Raw genomic sequence first — 20,710 nt, 5'->3', positions numbered from 1 at the left:
CAGACAAGGGACGGTCACTGGGGTGCTACTACAAGTCCTGACCTAGGGCCTGTTCTAGGGAAAAACAACAGGCTGAAAGAGCAGCATAATAGAATACAGTTGAATATCCTCTGTAGCAAACTATGACCTTTTATGGCCTTAAGTGGAAGTGTTGGGTATTAAGTTCTGTCCGTGAGGCTTTAGCAATCAAGCAAATGAAGAAATTCCAGTTTTCAACTTTCCAAAAAATTGATAGCTGGAGAGAGGCAACCATCTAATAATGAAGTCAGACAGTGTACGTGCGCTGCTTCAAGTGGGCCTTTGCTTCCAGCTTTCTATCATTTGGAAAATTTACCAGTAATGGCAAGAAAATGAGTATAGAATTCAAAATAACCACAGTGAAACGTTAACACAGTGTCCCCCTGCAGTAGTGGTGAAAAACTCCTATCACCAGCAGGGCAGTGGGGAAAAAGTCTAAAGGAAGTAGGAAAAAAAAAGGAGAAATCTTTAATCTGCTATAACATTTTATTCATTTGCAATGTTACAAGATAGGTGTAAACCCAGCCTAGCTAAAATGGAATCTTTGACATGGAGCTTGTATGATTAAGCATGATGCCCTGAAAAATCAGATAATCAGAGTTAGATAATTGGAGACTGGACCACACAATGCAACGCTAACTGCAGCCAGCCCACACTTCATGGAGTTCCAGAAGAAATACAGATTTTCTTTCTTATTCTGTGTCCCCTTGCTCCCACTTCTGTGTACTTGCTGATTCCGTTTAAAATCTTTTTTTTATTCTTTAAAAGCCTCGAAGTTTCTGCAATGTCTGCCAGCTGCCAGATGTCTCCAACTCACAGATATTCCTGCAGAGCCCAGCAGAAGCTCGGACAGCCGGCACTTACCTAGCCCTCTGGCACAGTGGCTTAGAGGAATAATGAAACAGTCTTCCAGACCCTGTTTTTTCAAAACCTCACTCCTGGTTGTTAGCAGTTGTATAAATTCAGTGTCAAAGGTTACAGTTACAATTTTTCTGGGGAAATTGCCAGAGAGTTTAAGATCTCTTCAGGTCTGGTCTGTGCTGCTGAAGCTAGCAGGAGCTAAACAACCTGAGCCCTTTCCTATACACAGTTGTTGGGGATAGATTTAGATGTGTAAAGGCGCACGTAAATGCTTCCATGGGATTTTTTTTCACAATCCAACAACATTTCGGGGAGAATCAGTGGCCTTTTTGCAACTTCAGGTGCTTGATTGTTCTCTCCTGGCCTGCCTCTCTTTGGCAGCAAAGCCAGGGACGGCCGGAATATGGTTCACAATGGGTTTAAAAGTGGCTCCCATGGCATTACCTGGGCGAGGGTTAGCTGGGCAGTGGCAGAATTCCATGAAAAATGCTTGAAAAGCCGGAGTGACGTTGCCCATCGTCTTTGTCGTGTCATATTCACTTGTGTTGTGGGACACGGCTTTTGCCCCGATGTATGGAAGCACGCTCGTGTCTTGAACATACCCTGAGATGCGGGGGGCCTCAATGCGCTGTGCTTAACGAGGCGTTACAGCAAGTAAGTGCCAACGCCAGCAAGAAAATCTGCCTTTTAAATTAAGAAGATCTGAGTATTTTCCATTTCCTGATAGAGTGGTAAGGGGGGAAGAGCAAAGTCGTTTTATCCCCCAATGAAAACCCGCTGCAAATTAAATATTTCAAAGAGCGCGAGGCCTGTCAAAGGTTATATTTAAACAGTTTATCTCGCCGCTTCCACTGAGCTGTTAATCAGTTTGGCCACATAGTACTAAGTAGCTAATGATCACAGCGAAGCGTGAGACACCGGCCGGGGCGGTAGCACCGGGGGAGCCCCGGCAGCCGCCCGGGGCTGGGGGCTCAGCGCGAAGCCTCCGGTGTCTGGCGGCGTCGTCCCGCCCGGGGCGGGAGGCAGCGGCCCCTCCCGGCAGACGAAGGTAACTCCCGCCGCCCCGGCCAGTCTGTGTGCGGTTTGAAACCGCTCCGAGTTTCTCAACACCCCCGGGACCACCAGTGAGGGCCCGCCGGGTGGGTGAAGGGGAGCGGGCAGAGCCCTCTCAGGCTCGGCCGCCGTTGGGCCCGCCGGCCCCTCGCTCGCCCCCCTCCGCCCGCTCGCCCGCCGCAAGGTTTCCCGCTGAGGCGCAGCCGTGAGCGGTGCCGGTGCCGGCTCGCCGCCCTGAGCTCCCGGGGCGGGCTCCGTTGCCCCGCCGCGAGCGCCCGGGCCGGCCTCCCCTCAGCGAGCACCGCGCCGCGCCCAGACGATGGCGCTGCAGCACCGGCCTTGCGGCGCGGCGGCGCGGGGCGGCGGCGGCCGGCAGGGGGCGCTGCGGGGCGGTCCGGCGGCGGCGCGGCGGTGGCCGCGGTGCGCGGGAGGCGGCGGGAGGGCTGATGCCGCACAGCCCTGCCGGTCCCGGCGGAGGCATGGGGCGGGCGGGGAGCGGCGCGGCAGAGCCCTGAGCGAAGCCTCCGGGTCCGCACTGCCGCGAAGAGGCCGCTATGGCCGGGGGAAGGCGAGGGCTGGTGGCGCCTCAGAACACGTTTCTGGAGAACATCGTGCGAAGGTCTAACGGTAAGCGGGGGACCGGGGCGGCGGGGAGGCGCCGCCGCCCGCGCCCTGGGGCTGAAGGCGAGCCCTCACCGGGGCGAAGCAGCCTGCCGCTTCCTTAGCGGGGGCAGCCCCGGGCGATGTGCCCCGGCCGCTCCCAGGCGGTTCCGCCGAAGCGGCGCATCCAGGTGGCGGGGCCGAAGCCGGTGCCGCCGGCCGGCTGCGCCGCCCAAGTCCTGCGGAGAGTCCCCGGCCCGGGCGGCGGGGCGGCCGGCTCCCGGCGGGGCTCCGGCTGCAGGTGCGCCGGCACGGCGGGGCGCCTGGGGAGAGCCGGGCTGTGCCCGGTGCGGGGCGGGATCCGCGCCCCAGGGGCGAACCGGGGGCAGCGCCGGGGCCTGACCCGGGGGGTGCCGGGGAGGTTAAGGGGGGGTCGGGCCACCGGTGGGGTCCCGCCATCGGCGGGGGCTGCGTGCCCCGGGGGGAAGGCGGCTTGGGCCGGGGAGGCGGTGCGGGGATTCAAGATGGTCTCTGGAAAGGGGAAAAGCCCGGTGCTGGGGGATCGGCGAGGGCTGCGAGTCTGAGTGGAAAGGGAAGGTTTGTCATAAGTGAGGAGAGAGTTTGCCGTTTTGGGGGCTGAGGGAAGACAATTATTTTTTTTCCTAGTGCACTGTAACCAGGTCTTTCTCTTGGAAAACTGTGGAGTGGAAAATGCCTCGAATTTCACAATTGCATGCAAATATGCATTAATGTTATCCAGATTCTTTCACTTAGGGACTTACCAAAAGCTGCTCCCTCAGTAAGTGTGAGACCATGCAAACGTTTATGTATTTGTTTAAACCTAGGCATGTGCATTTTTTTAAAGCTAAGAACCTAAGTTCTGCCATTTTTTGTGCTTCCATTGACTTCAATGGGGTTACTTATGGGACTAAGAACTTCTAGTATGATTGAGAATATGCAGGATCAAGCTCCTTTTGAAGACAAGATGTGTTAATTAAAAATATAGTCAGCTTGTTCTGATAAGGCAAAGACAATTAGCCCTCTTGATAAGCAGCTAAAAACTCAAATTATCCAAAGAATGACTTTTTTTTTTTTTTCTTTTCAATTAGGCACTATTATTGAAGAAATAGCCTTTGATAAGACCATATTTTCACATAAAATTTTGAGGCTCTTTTTATGGGTTGTTTCCCTCTGCAACTTTCCTATAGAAGGGAAGGGATTGGAAGCTGCATTCCTGAAAAAATACTCGCCATTCTTACAGTGAATCTCGCCCTCTTTTTTAAAAAATGAAATGTTTCATCACATTCAGGCTGCTTCTCTAATCTTCCAATACCAGTTATCTAAGGCTTTTCTCAAAACTGCCTTGAGTTTGTAGATTATTTTCTTCATTAAAAAACAATTTTCTCTTTTGACTTTCAGTGCCAAAACCTTGATGCAGTAAATCAGTTGAGCTTTGGAGATGGGGGGAGTCATGCTGCAGAAGCTATGCTCTGTTTCTTCCTCTCTTCCCCCATTATTAAGAAGGTGTTAACGGAGTGTGGTGCTAGACAGAGCAGGTAAAATGACAGCACTCCATTTCCAAATGCTCAGCAAGTCCCGAGGGCTGTAATCAATACAAGTTTTTAGATTAAGCCTGGTAGGAAGTGATGCACAGTTCAGACATGTTAGAGAAGCTTAGGGAAGTGACTCAGGTTTAGAAGACCATTTCTTCTGTAATGTGCTTTCTAGTTTTTGCTGCACCCAGTCCAGCTTTGCTGTAAATGTGATGCTGTCACATACGAATGCCATATGAATCAGTGCTAATGTGGGACCATCAGCCTCTTCTAACTTCCATCTTGTTCAGGAGACAAGGATAGTCTTCTTTTTCTCTTCTCATCTGGCAGGGCTATGCTGGCCAGCGTGGAGGCAGCATAGAAACATGCCGGTTCCTTGTTGCCTGTCTCGTCTTGGCCTGCCTACTTGGCCTTTGAGATGATTTGGGATGCCCACAGGATGAATGCTTAAATGGGCGCATAAAGCTTGAGGTTTGGCTCTCCCTTCTTGGTTTCATTTGACTGGGTAGTAACATGACCCGCAATGAAACTATCTAGGCCATTTGGGATTTGCCAAATAAACACTGGGCTTGTTGTCAAACTGTGTTGGCTGGCGCATGCAAGCAAGTTAAGTAGTGCCAACAGGTATTGAGTTGATACAGATATAGGAATTTTCCTAATTTGGTCAGGATTCCCTCTGAAAGGAGAGGAATTTGGTCATAGAACAGAAACAGATACTGAATAAGTGCTTCACTTAAAGGTACTTGTATAAGACATGCATCCACAGTCACAGGTGCACTGAGGAAAGCACATTCTCGCTACGTGTTATATTTCGGGGCAGGGGACGCTAACTCAGTGAAAGAGGCCGTATGGTAATAACAAAGTAATTGGCATGTAACCACTTTTGGAATCCTTGCTCTGAGGACACCGCTAATTATACCGTTTTTTTTACCAGCAGTTTAACAAGTAGTTGTTTGAACAGCCTTTCATATTAGATGTGGGATTCGTAAACTGATGCACCTTCAGTGGCTAAAGGTAATAGCAGTGTGCATAGGCATGCAAGTTCAGCGTTTTTCCTTTAGGGCTAGTATTTTGCTTATGTTTATATCACACCATCTGCAGCAAGAATCACTTCAAACTCCATTGGTCTGAATCATCTCCTTTAGAGTTATTAGAGACAAGAGCTTCTTCTTAGGTTGCACTTCAACTGAGACAGGTTCTCATGCACTAAGTGCCAGCCAAAAGCTGCACAGTATTTCTTCTCCACATGTTGGAGTAAAAAAGGAATTGAGAATTTCTCGCCCCACTCTGGGATAGGATGGCCTTACAATAGCACACGCAGGAAAGAATCCACTCATCTACTCTTGTCCACTGAGATCCATAGACCTCATCTGGTCCTCTGATTTCTTCTCACAAGAAGACCTTTTGGATGAAGTGTGAACTTAAGGCTCTTCTTTGAAATGAGGGACACCATAATCCTGCTTGTCTTGTGTTTAATGTTTAAAAGCTGTGTTTCTATACTAGCCACAGTGCTAGAAAAATAAATGTTGTATGTAGTGCTTGGTTGGCAAAAAATTGTTTGAAGCATTGAAATATTTAAAGAGCAGAACACCCAATGGGACAGAAAATGAGCCCGTGCTGTAAAACAGTGCAGTATGTAAAGAATCACTAGCCCCTGATGGTTACTGCTAATGTGATATTAATGTTTTTTCTCGGGTAATGTAATACACCCACAGTATACAAGGACTATAACAATAACAGTTATAATCTTGGTTCATGGCCAAGGCACCCAATTCAAATGGTGGAGTATGTTATAGAGATTCTTTGATTCTTTGTGATTTTCCAATGCTTTATCAATGAATGGAGGCAAAAATAATTTTCAGTTTACATAAATGCCAGATGGGTTCTGCAGTCCTCCTTTGGTCAAAATTCTAACTGAGGTACGTGATAGTTGTGCTTGTGTAAGGATGGCGAACATGAGCCCTGCATTTACATGGCTTTGTAATTTCAGTGGAAGTCACAGATGCTTTTCTGATTTATTGACAAAACAAGGAGATTGAAAGAAGGGGAGGTTAGAGGGCATAAAGCTTGCGTGAATTTAATCTTGCTTTCACTAAGTCCCGTGGCAACACCCTAAGGAGACACTAGGCATGGCAGCAAACCTGCACCCTTTGATGGAGAATGCAGCAAGTTCCCTGTAGGTGGAAAGAAAAAGCACCTTCAGACACAAGTCCTGAGAATAACAGACATTTCCATGATGTATGGCATTACTTCCATTGGAGACCATAAGGTCCCAGTACAATAAACATTCTGCAACCTGGGCATGCTAACCTTATACCATTGCCTGAGACCTAGGAGAGAAATTAACTCCATTATAAACAGCTCTGAAATGGAAAAGCCTGGTTTTGTGTTCAGCCAGAGAGAAATGTGGAGGAAACTAACAGAGAATGAAGAAGAAAACCCAGTTTTATTTTCATACTTTTGCTCTTGAATAAAATGTTCATTTGAACAAAATGCTTGCAAACAGTGGTTGCAGACAGTGCTGTGTCTGCTGCAACCTGCCCCTGCCTGCTTTCCCTTCAAAACCTAAAGCAGTGAGCATGGTATAGAGATGCAGACCTGGCTGCTGCTAATGCCATTTGGGTCCAGAAACAGTATAGACGTGCTTCCCTGAAGGTAGGGTTTACTATTCTTAAGTGTTGTGCATGTAATCACTTCCAGACTGCTGAGCTGTTATGTTGGTAGGGAATGCATACATGAATGCAAGCTCTGTGTCACTCCTCCATATGTGATGTGCCGTGGGCAGTCAGGTCCTGGGCATCACTGGGGTACCTCACACTAGTGCAACAACTTTCGGTAAATAGCATCCATCATCAACAAAGTATTTTCATACTGAGAACAGGACTGCTTTTGTTGAAATTAGCAAGCACGCTTTTTGGGTAGAGTATACTTTTCTGTTTCCTTTTGATAGAATATGTTTGATTTCCTGACAGTTCATAAATTTCCATAATTTTCAATGAATCTTCAAGCAACACTGGGTAAAATTCATTATTTGCAGACGATGAGCTCGGAAGCCTTGTGCTGCTGGTAAACACACATCCTGGTGTGATCTAGTGAGGCTTTATTGAATAGGGAAGTGCATTTTAGTGACTGTTTTAGACATGAAAGTATTGAAAAGCACAAAGTTAAGTGCGCACAGGGAGAAGCAATATTGAGGTATTCCTTATGAGGTGCAATGTCTAAGTTAAACTATCCTAGTTCTTAAAGCTCCCAAGTGGGCTGACTTGGAAGGCTGTAGCAAATATGCAGGGGGTTTTCTGCTCCATGCTGTCAATTTAAAGTCTCATCCACCTTCCAGACTTCAGTGGGTTAATCTCAGTATAAAAAAAAACAACATAATGGAATAGAGGGGTCTGGCCTGGAGAATGCTTCTCTTCCCTTGTATGGAAGGCTCTTTGCCAGAGTCACACCTTGCAAAAAACACATGGAAAACTGCTGGATCAATAATAAGATGGTGCTATATGTATAGAGTGCCTTTAGCTGAAGATTTTGTTTCCCTTGCCATTAGTATGGCTTGCCCTGTGCAAGGCAGAGTGAATGTTATCATCCACAAATCTGGCATCCAGTGGTTGAACCTGAGTCTGTACCCTTTTGTATCTAATCCTGCAAGACCCAGTTGATTCAAGATTTCCTGTAAAATCACTTCTGGCTGAGTAAAGTCCAGGAGTGCAGGTCTGTCTGTTGGCACTGATTAAAACAAGGCATTTAGCCATGAAAGCAGCAGACCTTCAAAACCCACAAGGGGATAACTTTTAGGTTCCGTGTTATGGACGTCTTCTTAAACTGAGAATGAAACAAAGAAAAGGGTTTTGTTTCTTCCTTCTTTTCTAAGTTAAAAACTGCAGAGACGCTTTTATTTTCATCCAGGTTTTTTATGCAATTGGTCAGTAGATCAAGATATCTATTCAGTATTGACTTTTTTTTTTTCTCAGTATCACCTGAATTAAGTACAAAATTTTTTTTTGGCTAGATTTTACTAGGCCATAAGCTTCTAGTTTTGTCTGTTCATCTTTATGCGTTTAGAAATGTATGACCTGATTTCCTTAAAATGACTTTTATAGATAGTAAGAAAAAAACCTGTACAACACAGAAATGATAGATAATGTGTTTTAAAATTAATGTTCTGAAAGCTCAAGAAGTTCTACTGTGATAATTCAATATATCAATCCATTTCTACATTAAATCCTAGAACAAGATCATAAAACAAATCTTAATGAAACCCATTCATTGGAGAATTTGTTAATGCATTTTTGTAACTCATATAGCTAAAAGTGAGCAGGGAGTTAGGTCTTGTCAAATGCTTTTAAGGCTTTTGATGGCTGTGGCTATAATCAGTAAATCAAATGGTTTCTTTAAACTGATGGAAGACCCATATAATCAATGCAACTAAAACATGCTTTTTCCTGGATTTCTTTTAAGATCAGATGGGGGAAAAAAATCCCAACCAATGAAATTGTGAAGTCTCACTGCTAAACAGTATTTTTGTCCCTTATTAAGAATGGTGCAATATGTGACTCTTACAACTGATGAACTTTCTAATTTATGGCATTTGTCTAAATGGCTTGTCTCTTTATTTTTAATTTCTCAGTATGGACAGTACTTCAGGGATAGGTGAAGAATGATGCTATGCATAAAATACATATGACAGCTTTTGTGCACTTTCCATTTCAACTATTCTTGTCTGTTATTCTGCACTATTTTTTTTATTTTTAAAATATACAGAAAATTATCAAGATTTTACTGGTGTTGGAGTGATGTATTCTTTTCAATTTAAACTTTTCTCATGGTAGAGGCCTACTGTGAAATATTTGCTATAACAATGCAAAACAACAAATGTTGAGATGAAACCAGTAGTTTTTATCTATATTGCTGGCTGAAATTAGCATTCATTTTCTGTAATGATTCAAAGTGAGTCACTTGAAGTTGTTGTTTTAGTTAGTGTCTCTTTTGTTACTTGTGGTAAGAATGATGAAATAAATTTTTAAATAATTCTTTTCAGCCGTTACTTGCACTATGCTCTGGAGTACACATGACAATGTAAGTCATGTTTGACTGCTGCTGTAGCAGCCAAGGAACTTTTAAATCCATTTTTGTTTCTGTAAAATAGATAGTTATACAAAACTTTTATAAAATACCTAAGTTCAAATAAACCTTTCTATAGGGTTTCATAATATGTTGAGGCTACAGCTTAAAATAATTTGTCTCTATATTAAGGATGTGCAATTTTGAGATCACTATATCATGATTCTATAGAGAGATCAAGTTGTTCAGTGGGATATTTAAACATTGACATACTCCCACTCTCGGAATGAATACAAGGAGATACTGAGTGGATATGTGTATCCATGTAACACCATTGACATCTACAGGAGACTGTGGGTGGAAAAGCAGAATTTTGTCCTGTTACTTTTATTCTACTATGTGAATAGTCTTTCAGTGCTTTGAGCAGCTCTGTACTTGCTTTGAATACAGTTACAGTACTTCTGTTAAGATGAAAATCTGGTCTTTCCTGTCTTTCCTCCCTGAAGTGTGAGCCTTGAATCCCATGTATGCAAAGAAAGGATTGAATAGATGCTTGAAATTCAGTTTGACTTATTTGTACTGATTTAGGGCTGTATTTTGATCTCAGAAGTTACATTTGAACAATGTAACTAATCAGTGTGACTAAATGCTGCTGTTTTACTTTTTTCAAAGGTAAGACTAAACATGAGCAAAAATTCATACATACCTTTCCTTTGCATTGTTATAGCAAAAGCACAGTATGAGCTGTGTGACTGTAGCAATTTTGACGGCCTACTTATAAACAATGTTCTATTTCCATTTGTTGTGTTCCTGACCAAAAATGAAACCATCTCTTTTTTCCCCATATCCAAATGATGCTTCTTGTGATGCAAAGTCACAAGTTTGTAAATACCAGAATTGTTTAGAAACTCATCTGTCCCTTGTACTTAAGCTCTCTGATACAGTCTTTAATCATATGACAGTTGCATGTGATTTTTGCCTACTGCACATTTCTATGCTGCTTTATGCCCAGCTAACAGAACAGCAGCTAAGGAGGCCGTATCCCCCACCCCTATCCCCAGTGACTATGGGTACCATAAGAAACCTATTTACTAAGCAGTTCTTTTAGTTCTGCTGTAGTAGTGGTTTGTGCTTTGTAATGCTAGAGGTCTAGCTTTGCTCCACTGAAGGTCCGTGGGAGGAGTTTGAGACATGATAAAAAAGACATGCTTGTCTCCATAAACCAGGGTTATGTCCTCACCCAACATGATGAAGGCTGTTGTCTAGAATGAGGAGCGGAATTTCTGTTCTGTTGGAGGCTGATGGGAGAAGTAGCAAGTTTGGTGTAGGAGTAGATCTTCCCATCACAGTGAGCCTGATTCTCCTTCCACTGACAGGGGAGTAAATTCGGAGCAACTCTTTTGAGTTTTGTATTTTTGTGATGACTGTGGGAAAAGATATTAACATATTTAAATGACATTTAACCTGAGCACACTTGCTTTGACAGACCTGCATACATATTTGAAAGTGCAGTGGGCACCAGCCTCTGTTGTTACCAAGGTCTGCACCACAACACGCTGAGCAGAGGTTTCCTCTTGGTTGCCTCTGTGTGCCTCCTCTGTGCAGACAGCAATGTGGGAATGTGTCTGGCAGTATTCTGGGAATGTGTCTGACGTTCTGCCAATGCGTCCCCAAAAAGGGCCTGTGCATCACTTGAAGGGACAGGGAAGGCAGAACTGGTGTGCTGGCCTCTGGAAAGAGTTGGGGGGCTCAGCTTGGCAAGGTCCACCTTACAGGAGCGGCTGGGATGCTATGGGTGCAAATGTGCAGCATTGCAGGGGAATGGTAGGGAGGAAGGATTTCAGTAACTTGCTCCATGCTCTTTGCAAAGGAGGAGACCTCTCCTCAGACAGCTGGTCCTGACCAGCTACGTGTCTGTGAGGTGGTGCTTCTTGGCAGGCATTTTGGTGGTTTGAGCAACAAAATTTAGTAGATACGGTAGCTTTGGTGAGGGTGGATGTTCCTAGAGACATGCTGCTGTTAGAGGATTGCTGTTATTCGGAAAAACATTTTCTGATTCTTCTGTGATGAGGTATTTTGTGATTGGAGGAAAGTATTGGTTTCAGCGGCTGAGCAAAATCCAGTCTTACCTTTTGGAGGGAATTAAAATGTTTTTCTTGTTGCTTTAAAGCCACCGTGACTAGTTTAAAGTGATAATCCAAAGCGGGTCTGACATTTGAGTGTGTAAAGGCTGATGTGTGGATATACTGCAGTGAACAGAACTGACTTGTGGAAAATGCAAGCTAGAAAATATGAAGTGGGGCTCTTCACAAAGTAACCAGTGCTGCAGACCCTCATCATAGAAGCCTGCCCTACTCATGCAAGTAATTTTGCTGCCTTTGAGATGCTACAGTTCTCACTTCTGTTTCTATAACATGAGGTGCTCTGTGCTGCACTTTACATACTTCTGTGGCTCCCAATGATCTTGCTCAGGCTGTGCCAAATGCAGCACAATCCAGAACCCCAACTCTTCTTTTATATGAGCCCCTCCTCTCCAGTTCCTAGCTCAATTCTTCTTGGAGCTGATAAGGTGGGCAGATGATACTTACAGCTTCTCCTTGGGCCAGGCAATACCACTAACCCAATTGACATTGTGATAGAAATTGATTTCCTGGTAAGGGAGTCCTTTGAGTCCTTTTGAAGAGGTGCCTCAAGTCACTAAACAGTTTGAGTACTGCAGCTATTATGTGTACATTTTACCCCAAGTCTTTGAAGAGAATTTAGCAGTGGATTTTTTCATGGTCTTCCTCTGACCAACTCCTTTCCCAGACTTGTTGACCCACTTGTGAGTCCCCAAGAGGCTTTGCCCTGTGATACTCAAAGAGTTCACTAGAGCATCCCTTGTGCTTGTTGTGCAACAAAGCCACAGCTGTTTCCTGGCCTCTGGGACCCTGTGTCCCTACAGATGGAGAGGCAATATTTGCCTCAGTGGATGTTATTTAATATTTTCTTATGTTAGGAACAATTGTTTAACAGATTATGAGTTGTCTCCAAGCAGCACATTGTCAGGGATGTCAATGCAATTGAATGTAAAAGCAATGAGAACAGCCCTTCTACCTCCGGGTTCTTTGTCAGAATAAACTATGCAGGGGAGTTATAAGTGGGAGTCCTTATTTTATGCTGTGTCTTGCCAGTGTTTGCCCAGGCAAAACACTGTTGTCGGAGACACTCCTGAAGAATTGTAGGCACAGAACCACCGTTGTGTCATTGTTTTGTCTTTAAAGAGATCTGGGAAGAGGAGTGAGTAACTGGAAAGAAATTCCTATTTGTCTCTGAGACCCTTTCTTTGCAGATCCTGAGGCTCTCACTCTGTGGGCTGTTAAGCCATAGCGAGTTAAAAAAAAGGAAAAGTGGGTACAGGAAGTCTGGAAACCACCAATGCAGATTGCTCTCCCTTTGCAACAAAATCGGGAACAAAGGAATTGATCATCCTGAGCCTGGTAGCCTCCCAAGGAAATCTGGCAGGGAGTGGTGGGTTTGAAACCTCTTTTCTGGCCTAGCGGTTTGGATGGTGCTACACTACAGATTCTCTTGGCTGCCTGGCTGCTGTGATCACAGGGGACAACAGCTTCTCTGCAGGTTTTCAGCTACATGGGGAGTTCCCAAGCACTGGCCCCTGCAGGGCATTTTTTTGGATCTAGGGATCAGCCCAGGGCAAGCACTAAAAAAGTGTGGCAGTGAAGCTGCAGGAGCAAGCTCAAAGATGAGTCAGGAATGTGGTGTTGGCTCCTGAGGTTGGGTCCAACTTCAGTTTTTACTTATAAGCTATGTAAAGCCTGGATGAAAGAAAGGTGAAGGTGCATGTGAAGTGGGAACTAGCTAGAAGTGAGACACTTCTAGCTAGAAGTGTCTTCACTAGAAGTGATCCCACACAGTGGGATCATCAAAACCCCTGTCTTGCTCTTTGAATTGATAGGTGCACAAGTTACTGCCTTTAAAGCTTTGTAGGTACGTAAAGAACACTCAGTCAACACTCAACTAAACCCAGCCTGGACTTCTCAATGAAGCATTCTACCTCCACCTCATGGAGAGGCTCACCCAGTGTAGCCTAACAGGATTGCCTAATAGGGATGCATAAAATACAGCGGCCGAGTTACACTGACTTAAAAACTCATATGGTGAGGATACTGGCATCTGTTCTCTACGATAGCTCGATAATTGTAACAGTTATTCAGGAGTTGAAATGAAGGCTGAGCTTTCGCTGCCCTCAGGTAGGGCAACAAAGACGATTAAGGGATTGGAGCATCTCCCTTATGAGGAAAGGCTGAGAGAGCTGGGACTCTTTAGCCCGGAGAAGAGAAGGCTGAGGGGAGACCTTATTAACGCTTATAAGTATCTAAAGGGCGGTTTGAGGGAGGATGGAGCCGGACTCTTTTCAGTGATTCCCAGTGACAGGATGAGGGGCAATGGGCACAAGCTGGAACATAGGAAGTTCCAGTAAAATATGAAGAAGAACTTCTTTACAATGAGGGTGACAGAGCACTGGAACAGGCTGCCCAGGGAGGTTGTGAAGTCCCTTTCTCTGGAGATTTTCAAGACCCGCTTGGATGCAATCCTGAGTAATGTGCTCTAGGCAATCCTGCTTTGGCGGGGGAGTTGGACTAGATGATCTCTAGAAGGTCCCTTCCAACTCCAACAATTCCGTGATTCTGTAGGCCCACATCTTGTAGGAGAGCACCCAAACTGCTAGGCTGTCAGTGGGGAGGGAAATATTTGCATGTTCTCTAAGCATCCTTTTGGAAACTGCCAGTCCAAAAAAATCAGGCTTACCTCAGAAGGTAAGCAAGTGGGAATGTCATTCTTTAGAATGTAAAGAATCTTGAGTATTAGCTGTGAGAACTATGGTTATGTTAAATATTAGGTATTGTAAATAATATAGGAAAGGGAAGAAAAACCCTTAAAATACCCCCCTTTTTCATTGTTTTTCATAGTTTAGCTTGAATCATAGAATTGTTAGAGTTGGAATGGACCTTAAAGATCATCTAGTTCCACTTAGGCAGGTTTCTATTTGTTGTGCTAACGTTTTTCAGTTCTATCTCACCCATGCACAGAGCTTCCAGCTCCCAAGTCTTTAAGAGCTCTGTATCTAAGGGCTAGACTGTAGCAGTCTTGCCTTTTGGTGCTTAAATCCCCTTGTGGACTTAATGATTTGTTTTTACCTGTAAAAAGGGGGTAAGAGCACTGTTGTACCTCACAGAGGCGTTGCAAGGTTAGTTAAAAGCAGGATTAGGACAGTAATGGTCATCCAAAAAGTGCCCTATATAGCTTTTAATTAAAAAAAAAGATTATTTATCCGAAGACAATGTTGAGGTTTAAGTGTGAAAGGAAGGCCACTGCTTAAGTTAATAGAAGCTCTTCAAGGAGCTCTTGAGGAAATGGAGAGAAGGGAAGATGGTGAGAAGGAACACATGCATGAAATAACACCATTCAGACTAGGGCAGGGCCTGGCTTAACATTTGTATTTGCATATTTTTTTGTCATTTTTTTGTACTTCCTGATGAAAATTTAAAAATATCCTAACAGTGCAATGCAGTGTTTATAACAGACACCCAAAAGCACTTGCTTTAGCAATGAGAAATGACTTGGCTTCCTTATTCATAGGAAAGGGTAAAAGACGTGTATTGTTTTTGGAACAGAGTGCTTCAACCAAGCAAAACCCATGGTATTTAAAAGAGACTGTGAGAAACAAAGCAGTTAAAGTGTCTTGAAATTATACTACTGGTATATTTCATTCTAAAGAGTGTATAAAGATACACTTAATCATGCTCATGGGATTGGGCAATGGATTTAGCTGCAGGAAAGTTTTATTTAAACCCACTTGAAGTTTGCAACAGGACAAAAGATTTTGAAAGGAAAAGTTAAAATAAATAAAACTCTTTGCAATTAATAGGTAAAATGTCTTGGTTTTGTCTCTTGGTAGCAGGAAGTATTAATGACAGCTATGTGTGTTTGAGCAGTTGGAGTTAGATCCTGAAAAGTAGACAGCATAGACTCCCTTAAAGGCTCTCCTTATATATGGATGCTTCTTAATCTTAGGCACCTGCTCAGCCTGTCTTTCAAAAGTCAGGGGGTCTTTGCAGCTGTGAAAGGAGTCACCTCCTCCTCCTGCCTGCCAGCGCCCAAGCACCAGTGCCGCTGTCTGTCTTGGCACAGGTGTAGTTTGTTAACTGCACAAGAGCCAAAGCAGCAGAGAAAAGCAAGGTCTGGGCCCAGCATTGAACATGTTCATAATTTGAATGAGAGATCAATCATAAAAAAAGTAGCATGCACAGATCCAGTGAGAATGTAGGTGTGAATCCCACTCCGCTTTTCTTACTGGCTTGTACAGCAAACCAAAAGTTCTTTCTACTGGTGTAAGTACTACCCCTAGTAGTCCGGTGTCTAGTTTGGAGCACTGTGCCGCACACGTCACACAAGAAGTATTTGAGCTTGTGTGGCTGGCAGTGAAGGCTCTATTGAGAGGAGCCACTCTGTCTATGTTCAGAAAGGAGAAATATTACTCAAGTGCTCTTTTGGCTGTGTGTAAGAGGTTTCACGTTCAAACTGAGTGTTGTGGTGGATCAGTGCGTGTGGCACAGAGGGAAACAGTTTGGTGAATCTGTCCTCAGTCAAGGGGTGAATTTTACCTGCTTAACCATGATGTGTTTTCCTTGCATAAAACCATCCTCTTAAGCTTTGCATGAGTAACTAATATTTTTTTAAAATAAGAATGTACATAAAATTTAAACTGGAAATAATCCTGTTGACTGCAATGGGAATAGTATCTGGGAAAAACTGTGCAGGGACTGAGTCAGTCAGGATTGGGTCCTGAAATGAGTATTTTCTCTAATGCAAGCATAGCCTTGTCTGATGTCTAACTGATGTGCTTTTTCTAACAGATACTAATTTTGTCTTGGGTAATGCCCAGATAGTGGATTGGCCCATTGTCTACAGCAACGATGGATTTTGCAAGCTATCAGGATATCACAGAGCAGAAGTTATGCAAAAAAGCAGCACCTGCAGGTATTTGGGAAGAGGTTTATTTTCGGTTAAATAGCTTGTAGTATTGTGCTTGTTGTTTGAGGAGAAAAGTAATCTGTTCATTCCAGTTTTGTCTTTTATCTCCTGGGGCTGCATCTGTCAAATACGCTTTCCAGGTGAAACAAAATCAAAGAAGGGCTATTTCTAAATAGGTCCTTTTCACACTGTAAACAAATGGCTTTGTGTCTTTATCTAGAATCTGACTCAAATTTCTTGTTTATTTATAGTTTTATGTATGGAGAGCTGACAGACAAAGATACAATTGACAAGGTCCGGCAAACATTTGAGAACTATGAGATGAACTCCTTTGAAATCTTGATGTACAAGAAGAACAGTAAGTAGTTGATTGGTTTGTTCGTTAACATAGGTATGTAAAGTTGTTTTAAATTATAGTGTAAGCTGCAAGTCTGTCAGCCTGAAGGACTATGCTTTTTCTAGGGCTAAATAAGCCCCGTACAAGGAAGAAATGAGAACATTAAGGATGAAAGTCAACTCAGGGAGGCAGATGAAGCTCTCTAATTTGTTCTGACGTTTAGAGCAATTTGTGTGTGATGCTTTAAGACAACACTCGAGATTCCATCAGCAATGATAATACACAAGCTAGGTTTGTGCAAATGGTTTCTGTTACAGAGAACATACTTTTTCAATTTTAAAAATTTGACATAGTAAAGCCAGTATTTAGATGCTGTTTCAGAATAAAAAGAACGCGTCTTTTGTTTTAGAAGCTGAACTACTTATGTCTTTCAATTAAACTGTCTTTTGTTTTGGACAAAAATTCCTTAATATGATTTTTGCCTAGGAATTTTAGTCTGTAACTGCATATGTCAGGAAATGAACTGCTTGCCCAAAATGTGTTGCCACATCTAGTGTTGACTGCGTCATGGCACAGTTACTGTCATCTACTTAAAGCCACTTGAAGTGTAAATGCACTGAGGTCTTTAGCCTGGCCAAATGTTAAGCTGAAAGTCTTCATTCTGTAACTAATTTCACTATTAACAATTTTGCCTTCTAATCATGAAACTGCTAGTGTCTGTGTACAGGGGAGGGTACCTTGCAGAAGCATCCCACTGGCAGCTCCTTCCTATTACAGCTGTGATGATCAATTTGAACATCAGTGGGCATGGAGGACTTTAACAACAAAATATAACATAAACTGCTATGATGTAATTTTTGACAGTTAATGTTGTTCCTGCTTTGTTTCTTGTTAGAAAGGCCAGTATTCTGGGGAAAGGTTATCCAATCTATCTATGTGTGTGAACTGTTGGTATTTCTCTTGAAATGACCAGCTAGTACTGATGGAGGTTGGTGAGAGAATCACAGGCACATCACAAAAGCTAAAAGATAATGCTTACGTATGCTAGTGCTGATCTGTGGATGTGTGGAGCTGCTTGTTTTCTATTAGAATTAATCTGTTCTTCTAAGAAGCGGTAGTGCCAAAGTACACGGAATTGGTTTTTGTCATTTTTTTAGAGAGGGAAAAAAACAACAACCCTTGAGAGGTTTTTGCTTCATCTCTCTTCTGGACTTTTTCTTCTCTTTTTAGCCTGTTCAAAGCATCATGACTTCTCACACCGTGCTGTTAACCAGGGCTCTTCTGGAGCACAACTTTGCTGGTCCAACTCATTTGAAAAGCTATATGTGCTGAGTGGTCTTGCTTTGTGCTTCTTTCCTTCTGGTGTTATCTGCCTCTAGTGTTTACCTATTTCTTAAAGCTGATTTCTGTTCCTAGCTCAGTTAGTGGCCATAGGGACATATGCAGCTCACATCTATGCATCCAAAGCCAAGTAAATAAGCTGCAGTCATGGGATCTAGGAGGGTCTGGAATTCTCTCTTAGTGAACAGTGATTTGGCACCAAGAGGCTCTGCAGCTACTCTTCTGTCATTGCTGCAGCATATGGCCTGTAGTAGAGCCTGGGGCCTCTCTGTCTTTTATGCAGATTAAAAGAAAGGTAACTGTGGAGTGAGGAATATTTCCTGCCCTGCTGTGCACTTCCCTGAGGAGAGGCGGCCTAGAACAAAGTCCAGCTGTGCAGAGGCTGTGTTGTGTGACACGCCAAAAAGCAGAGCTGCGATGGTTCTGCCATGTGCGCAGAGGGTCACAGGCATGGGAAAAAGGAAAGCATAGCACTTGCTTTTAAGTTTAACAAAACGCAGTGCTCTTATGTTTGTTAGATTCATAGCTTTAGAGGTACATTAACTACTGTTGCAGAGACTGACTAATAACACTGGAGAGTTGTAACTTAAAAATACTGAAAAGGGGACATCTTGGAGCTTTTTCTCAGAATCAGCCGCATCATAGAAGAATGTTGTCTTGTTTACAAGTCACTTAGCACCCAGACTGCTAGGTGGTCTTGCCGTCGTGGTCACCTTACCTTTCCCTGCAACTAGGCAGCTGCCTGCTTGGGCAATGAATGTGATTGCTTTCCACCTACTTTCAGTTTGAAGGTTTTGGAAAGGACCCTGAATTTTGTTAGACATCTTTTTTCCTGCTCTTTGTTTCTTTTTATTTGACTCTCTATTCTTCTCTTATTCTATTTTTCTTCTTCAAATTAGCCAGTAAATTAGACAGGAAATAGATTTTTGTTGTTCTTTACCTGTCCACTTCCTCCCTATAAACTAACAGTCATGATATATAGCAAGTTTTTCTTCCATTTTTGTGTTGTTGAATAATTGGTACATTTTTCACAGCCTGCACGTTTCATGTACTTCTAGCTGTTTTAACAATACGATCTCTCTCTTTTTGCGGGGGGCGGTGGGGGTGGAAGGAAAACAAAGCAGGAGTTTCAGGTTAACTATGATGTTGCTAGCGCGGGTCTATCTTCATCTTGTATCTTTATGTGCAGCAGTCATCTCTCTCTTTATTTGAGTAGCAATTATGTCCTGATCTTGTACTGGACATGTCAACAATGGATGGAGACATTTAATAATGCTACTAGAAGTGATCAGCTTTTTTTTTTGACACTGCACTCTCCATGGTGGTGACCCAGTGCTAGTCTTTACTTGGTTGTCTGATAAAAATACCCCATCCAGATGATGATAGGTACAGTGTATTCAGCAGCTACATTGCAATTCACAATATCAACTCTAGAAACAGCACAGGCTGTAGTATTCAGAAGAATGATACAATTTTCTGCCTTCATCATGTTTGTATTAATGGATACTGCCCCTACCCTGGCCTCCCCTTTCTCTGTCCAGCCCTCCTCCCATCCAAAATTGAATATCCTCCCTCTTTTCAGACTTGAAGTTAAGATGCAGTAGAGATTTGATGGTTGCTTGGGCTAGGCCCTTGATTCCTTAGCAAATGTGTGACGATCATTGTTATTCTGGAAGAATTGCTTCCTAGAAATGCAAAGCTCCTTCATCCTCCAGGATAATTGGAAGCAATTGGAGTGAGCAGGTGCACAGCCACCAGATTTTTGTCATTGAGGCTGTGATGCCACCCTGTTGCATTCAGTAGAGATTCATGGTCATACCTGGAAGGAGACAAAGTGAAAGCTTTCTTTAATCTGGACTGCAAAATGACAACAGACAGGTTGACAGTAATTTCATGTGAGAGCTTCAGTTCCATTGCTTGATTAGATGTGAGTGTTCAGTGATGCTGGATGTACTGTTTATTTTTATATGGGAACACCAAAACATTGCTAAGTCTCGCTGAAATCGCTTGAGTTATGTTAATTTACACCAAGAAAGAATATGGCCTAATGTATTAGAAAATATTTTGTATCTAGTCCTATTCGTATCTTAGCTTATCTGAACTGATGCAGCTTAAACATCTAGCTTCTTATGAGACTTTGACAGCCATTTGTTAGGCTTTTATACTTTATAGCCAGCCTCATAAATTAAAATGGCTGAGTAAATTAACCTTGGACTTTTCATTGCCTGTTTTTCCATCTACAACATAGGTCTGGGTTAAAAGCAGTGCAAAAGCAGGCTTCTTCTAGATGCACTTGCTTCCATTATTGCTGAAGTAAATTTTTGTAAGAGTATAAGTTTACTTGTTTATGTCTGCCTCTGAAGAGGTGGTGCCCATTTGAAATCTAACCCCCTTTTCTATGCAATGCTTGATCTGCTTGAGTGGAAGAATATCAGAAGTGGGCTGGACTCTTCAGAACTAAAATGGGTGAAGAGTTGCAAGGGGTCTTCAAGTGTTCCCTGTCTGAGCAAAGACCTTCCCATTGCTCCCCGTGCTGTGGAGAGTGGTGACACCTTTTTTTCTTAATTTATTTTTTATTTTTTCAGAGGTTTTCTATGGGTGAGGTCAGTGGAATGGCAGCAGCCAAAGGGTTGGCTCTGGGTAATTATTTTGCACACTGCAAAGTGCTTTGGATAAGCAGTAGCTCTTCTCTGAGCACCTATATTATGGTGAGAGTCCCAAAGGCTGGACTTCACTTTCAATTTATGCTGGGGTTCGCTTCCCTGGTTTTCTGGGTGCTTGAATGTTTAACAAATTTAATACTATGAATATTTGTGTGTTTTTTCTTTTTTGTTTGTTGGATATTTTTTTA

At 43.3% G+C, this 20,710-nt stretch overlaps 1 protein-coding gene across 1 annotated transcript in view; it reads left to right on the top strand.

Annotated features, from left to right (window-relative positions):
* The first annotated feature begins 2,486 nt into the window (after positions 1-2,486).
* Positions 2,487-20,710, top strand: part of KCNH1 (potassium voltage-gated channel subfamily H member 1) — a 182,251-nt gene continuing 164,027 nt past the window's right edge. The window contains exons 1-3 of the mRNA XM_074164863.1: positions 2,487-2,559; positions 16,064-16,187; positions 16,433-16,539. Of these exons, the coding sequence (XP_074020964.1) occupies positions 2,487-2,559; positions 16,064-16,187; positions 16,433-16,539 (304 nt within the window). The remainder of the gene's footprint in view (positions 2,560-16,063; positions 16,188-16,432; positions 16,540-20,710) is intronic.

This window comes from Numenius arquata, chromosome 2 (genome assembly GCF_964106895.1).
Source record: "Numenius arquata chromosome 2, bNumArq3.hap1.1, whole genome shotgun sequence".
In the NCBI taxonomy this organism is placed as follows: Eukaryota; Metazoa; Chordata; class Aves; order Charadriiformes; family Scolopacidae; genus Numenius; species Numenius arquata.
This window is presented reverse-complemented; position numbering and strand designations above follow the sequence as displayed.